The sequence below is a fragment of the Cornus florida genome, unplaced genomic scaffold (genome assembly GCF_030987335.1).
Source record: "Cornus florida cultivar Cherokee Brave unplaced genomic scaffold, ASM3098733v1 CherokeeBrave_3.0.0_Hap2_Chr11, whole genome shotgun sequence".
In the NCBI taxonomy this organism is placed as follows: domain Eukaryota; kingdom Viridiplantae; phylum Streptophyta; class Magnoliopsida; order Cornales; family Cornaceae; genus Cornus; species Cornus florida.
The window spans coordinates 137,727,626-137,733,625 of record NW_026775581.1 but is presented as its reverse complement, the minus strand read 5'-3'; the positions used below and the strand labels follow the sequence as shown (position 1 = coordinate 137,733,625).

Here is a 6,000-nt window from a genome sequence, read left to right as displayed (position 1 = left end):
GACCCATCACGTGCGTCTTCACGGCCAAAGTCAACCGGCTTATCACCGGAGGGGGTTAATTGCACCAAATTGATTAGTTCAAGGGGGTTATATGTCAAATTAGTAGATCAGTGGGGTTAGTTGCATATGGCCAATAGTTGAAGGGAGTTTTTTGTACTTTACCCTAATAATAATAATAATAATAATAGGGTAGCAATGTAGCATGGCTTAAGGGCAGCTTTGTAAAAAGAAAATCGGTTGCTAATATGGTTACCAACTGCGAATTGCGTCATCTTTGTACTTTCTTGCTGCAGTCGGTCACTTGATTCATAAATGTGACAAGAACCATCCACATCAGCACAAATGGAACTGCCATGTCACCAATTTAGATGGACCCAAAAGCTGACATGGATGACCCCACAGCAATCCTCTTTGTCGTAGCCCACGTGAGTTATCAAGACACATAAAGGGTTATAGATTTGGTCAGCGTGAGTGTGCTTTGGAGCTTTCTATATGAAAAAGAGGGAACTTTTTACGAATTTATTTGAGGCATGTAGAAATGGCAAATCATTCCCCCAATTGCATTCTCAAATCGTCAAGGCCTCATCCAAAACACTTCCATTGCCACCAAACTCAACGAGGCTACTGCAAGTACACACCTCTCGGTAGTGCATGCAAGTTGTTCGATGAAACGCCTCACCGCACTGTACATATCTGAAACTCCATACTCAAGAGCAGAAACTATGATTCTCTTTTCTAATATGGTATCTGCTGAAAAACCCTACAATTTTACTATACCCATTGCTGTCAAGGCGTGTGTTGGGTTTAAGGGGCTTGAGTTTGGCAACATGATTCATGGGTTTGTCAATAAGAATTACACGATTGATTCAACCATGTTTGTTGGGTCGGCTCTGATTGAATTGTTTACCAAATGTAAACTGATGGACGATGCTTGGCATGTTTTCGAAGATTTTGAGTTTTCTAGGCCGGACATTGTTTTGTGGGCGACAATGGTTAGTGGGTATGAGCAGAATGGTGATCCTGAATAAGCGCTTGCATTTTTCACCAGAATGGTGATGGTTGAGCGCATTAGTCCCGACCCAGTAATACTTGTTAGTGTTGTTTCCGCTTGCACTCAACTATTGGATAGAAAGGCTGGAAGTAGTGTCCATGGATTTTCGATTGGGAGGGGGTTTGGTACTGGTTTGTCTTTGGTTAATGCTTTGTTAAATTTTATACAAAGACGGGTTCTGTTAATGCTGCAACTAATTTATTTAAGAAAATGGGGAGAAAGATGTGATTTCGTGGAGTTCTATGATTGCTTGTTCTGCTCATAATGGGGCTGCCACTGAAGCAATAGAAATTTTCAACGAGATGATTGATTTAGGATTTGAACTCAATTCAGTTACAACTATTAATGTTCTAAGAGCATGTGAATTGACTTGTAACTTAGAAGAAGGTAAGAAGATCCATGAACTTGCTGCTCAGAAAGGGTTTGAGATGGATGTATTGGTTTCTACAGCTTTAATTAAAATGTACATGAAGTGCTCTGCCCCTAAAGGAGCCAGTGATCTCTTCAATCGGATGCCCAGGAAAGATGTAGTTTCTTGGATTGCTTTGTTAGGTGGATATGTTCAAAATGGAATGGCATACATGGCAATGGGATTATTCGGGGAAATGCTATCCAATGAAATTCAACCCTACTCTATTGCTATGACAAAGATTCTCACCGCTTGTTCAGAATTAGGAATTCTTCAGCAAGCTTTTTACCTTCTTGGTTACATGGTTACGTGTGGCTTCAACTACAATAATGCCTTCATCGGGGCTTCACTCATAGAACTATACTCTAAATGTGGTAGGTTAGTTGATGCTGTCAAGGTTTTTGAAAGAACTTCTGATAGAGATACTGTCATTTGGAGCTCAATGATTGCAGGTTATGGAATTTATGGGGAGGAGAGGAAGCACTGCAATTGTTTGATCGCATGGTCAATATTTCAGCAGTTAGGCCTAAAAATGTTAAATTCCTTTCTGTTTTATCTGCTTGTAGCCATGCAGGTTTGGTTAGTGAAGGGATTGAGTTATTTGATCTGATGGTGCATGAATATCAACTGAGTCCAGATTCAAAGCATTATGGGATTATGGTTGTTGATCTGCTAGGCCACACTGGAGAGCTGGATAAAGCCATGAGCATTATTGAACAGATGCCAGTACCAGCTGGGCCCCATGTTTGGGGAGCTCTGCTTGGCGCATTTAGATTCACCAGAACGTCAAAATGGGAGAGCTAGCTGCAAGTAAGCTTTTTCAGTTACATCCTAATCATGCAGGATATTACAGTCTGTTATCAAACATTTATGCTGTTGACGGAAAATGGGATGATGCAGCAAAAATTAGAACTTTAATTATCTCAAAAGAAGCAGCAGAAACATATATCTCATTTCCATCTTATATTTCTCACAAGTGATCCCAAAGTTATATGTAGGTATATTTGAATGAGAGCCCTCTTAAATCCTATTTTACCCTTCAACACAGGCCTTGCACTTCATAACCGCTTTTCAAACTTCAACTACCTCTGCACCTCCATAACTCCCTCTCCAAATTCGCTGGAATATATCTCCAACAAACCCATCCATGAAATTGCTTTCTCCATCTATTCCTTCTTGCAAAAATGCACTAGCCTCGGTTGTCTCAAGAGAGCCCATGCCAAGACCTTTTCTTTTGGTCTCCAACATGACACACATTTACAAACCAAAGTGGCCATTTTGTACATTTCATTTAACCGCATTGATATTGCCAGTATTTTATTTGAATGTATGCCAAATCCATGTAACTATTTTTGGAATATTATGATAAGGGCATATGCCAATGAAGGCCGATTTTGCAGATCATTAGAACTGTACAGAATGATGATGGAAAATGGTCGAAGACCAGACAAATTTGCTTTTCCTTTTGCACTAAAATCTTATGCAGGATTATCTGATATGCAGATGGGTAAACTCATTCACCAGCATTTAGTGTGTTGTGGGTGTAGTAATGACCTTTTCGTTGAGGCTGCTTTGGTTGATATGTATGCAAAATGTGGTGACATAGAAGCTGCCCGGCTTGTGTTCGATAAAATGGCAGTCAGAGATTTGGTTTCTTGGACATCAATGCTTTCAGGGTATGCTCACAATGGTTATAGTACAGAGACGTTGGAGTTCTTTGATCTCATGCATGGTTCGGGAGTAAAACCCAATAGGGTAAGTATTCTGGGTGTTCTTTTAGCATGTCGTAATCTAGGAGCTCTGAGGAAAGGACAATGGTTGCATAATTATGTAATTAAAACTGGTTTTGAGTCCGATATCTTGGTTGCAACTTCTAATATGGATATTTATGGAAACTGTGGGAATTTGGGTTTGGCGCGTACTTCATTTGATGAAACACAAGGAAAAGATGTTGTTTGCTGGAGTGAGATGATTGCAAGCTATGGAATTCATGGTCATGGCAGGCAGGCAATTGATCTTTTCAATCAAATGGTGAAAGATGGGGTAAGGCCAAAACATATAACATTCAATTGTATTCTCTCAGCTTGCAGCCATTCGAGGTTATTAGAAGAAGGCAAGAGGTATTTTCACTTGATGAGAGAGGAATTTGGAGTTACACCAAAACTAAGTAACTATACATGCATGGTGGATCTTCTTGGCCGCGCAGGACAACTTTCAGAAGAACAAGAACTCATAGAAACTATGCCAGTAGAACCTGATGCTAGTATATGGGGATCTTTGCTTGGTGCTTGCCGAATTTATGGGAATCTAGATTTAGCAGAGAGGATTGCAGATCGCATTTTTCAGCTGGACCCCTTTCATGCTGGCTATCATGTTCTACTTTCTAACATCTATGCTACTAAATCAGGAAGATGATGGAATGAAGTTGAGAAGATCAGGAAGATGATGGCTCAGAGAGGCTCCAATAAATTTCAGGGATTTAGTTTGATAGAGTTTGATAATCTGGTTCATAAATTTGGAGTAGGAGACAGGTCAAATCCTCAGTCAGAGTAGCTTTACTCTCTTCTTGATGAGTTGGCTGCTCCAATGAGACACTTGGGTTATGTCCCCTTGACAGACTTTGTGCTTCATGATATTGAAGATGAAGCAAAAGAAGTGGCACTTGCCTATCACTTTGAGAGGCTGGCCATTGCATTTGGAATCATCAATACTAGTCCGGGGACTACTATTCGAATCACAAAGAATCTAAGGATTTGTGGTGACTGTCACAACGCCATAAGTACATCTCAAAGATTGTGAATCGAGTAATCATTGTAAGGGACATGCATCGCTTTCACCATTTTGAGGATGGAGTTTGTTCTTGTGCAGACTACTGGTGAGATATCAGTTTATTTTAGTTGTGACGACATACATAGATGTAAAGGGTTCTGTTTCTTTTTCAATAGAAGATGTAACACTCAAATCTCAGCTCGAAGATTGAATCGTGATACTGATTGAAGATACCAGATTCTTATTTTACAGATAAAAAGTAGGGGAAGCCAAAGGAATTCCGATGACATGTTGCCAAAGCTACTCAACTTGGAAAGTAGCCTCATCAAACTTTAAAAATTAGAGTGATCTAAGGATGGTCTTCATAGTCGACAGATTTCAAATTGTAATAATATTTGCCCACTTATGAATGAGAAGGATTGATTAGCAGGCTTCTTGATTTTCTTGTGAATCCAAGTTGAACTAATTATATGCTATGTATGTTTGTTATTTAGATTAGAAATGGTAAAACACTTTTTTCTTTGTTTGTCTGAACCAAGTTGAATTGGTGGCACGCATTGTGCATTTAGTTGTGTTTGCAAATTTACCTAGTGTAATAATTGGAATGGAGATTTGTTGAATAAATTTAAAACAATAATAATAAATAAATAAATAAAACAGCAAGAAGCATTGAGATTTGTCAATGACATTATTTTGTTAGGTATATTAACTCTCTTTAACTAACTTTGATGTTTGTTTAGTTGTGGGGAAATTAAATCCTCCTTTCATTCACTATCACATTATCAATAACACAAATTTACCTTTTATTCGTTATCGCATAATTGATCACACAATAAACACAACACAAAATTTAATATAGTTTATCCTCTAAATCTCTTCTCTCCTTACCCAAACAAATCTCCACCCATATATACAGGAAACAAAGATTTTTATACTACCATATCAGCCAGCACTCTAAAATAGCGGCATAAAAACCCACTTCCTTAATTACAATGAAATAATTAACCCTATAAATTTTGAAAAGCAAATTTTCAAATAAGGAAACAAAAGTGCTCCGGGTTGCACTTTTTTATCTTCTCGTTTCAACAAGTTCGACATGAGACCTACTCTAATATATATATAAAAGGTTAAAAATAGTAAAATATGCACAAAATACTTGCTTACAAAAATATAAAGAGAAAATACTTGTTTGTAGACGTACTAATTTAATTTGCTTTTCTTGTTTTAATTTTTTTTTTTTAAAAAAAACAGCATAAAAATACAAAAATGAAAAATATGAATGTGGATATGTTGGAATATAATTTTTAAATATATATATTAGTCATTAAAGATTGGACAATACATATACTAATTTTCCCAATTACTAATAATAAGGAAGTAAAGAGTGTTGTAGAGTGTATAAATTAGTAGATTGGAGAAGATTCCAAAAATTAGAAAACAGCATAAAAATACAAAAATGAAAAATATGAATGTGGATATGTTGGAATATGATATTTTTAAATATATATATAGATATATAGATATATATTAGTCATTAAAGATTGGACAATACATATACTATTTTTCCCAATTACTAATAATAAGGAAGTAAAGAGTGTTGTAGGGTGTATAAATTAGTTGATTGGAGAAGATTCCAAAAAATTAGAATTTGTTAATATGTATATATTTAGGTGACTCGTAAGTTATACTTTAACCCTGTTATGCATCCTAATCCTGGGGAGATGTTATATAAATAGATAAGGAATCACATTTGTAAGAATGAGCTACAAAC

General features: G+C 36.9%; 1 protein-coding gene and 1 pseudogene across 1 annotated transcript; both read left to right on the top strand.

Annotated features, from left to right (window-relative positions):
• Window positions 1-368: 368 nt before the first annotated feature.
• LOC132282242 (putative pentatricopeptide repeat-containing protein At3g01580) lies at window positions 369-4,668 on the top strand (annotated as a pseudogene).
• Window positions 2,823-3,875, top strand: LOC132282241 (pentatricopeptide repeat-containing protein DOT4, chloroplastic-like). Its single transcript, XM_059783850.1, has one exon. It carries the CDS (start codon window positions 2,823-2,825, stop codon window positions 3,873-3,875), a length of 1,053 nt encoding a protein of 350 aa, XP_059639833.1.
• Window positions 4,669-6,000: the final 1,332 nt, after the last annotated feature.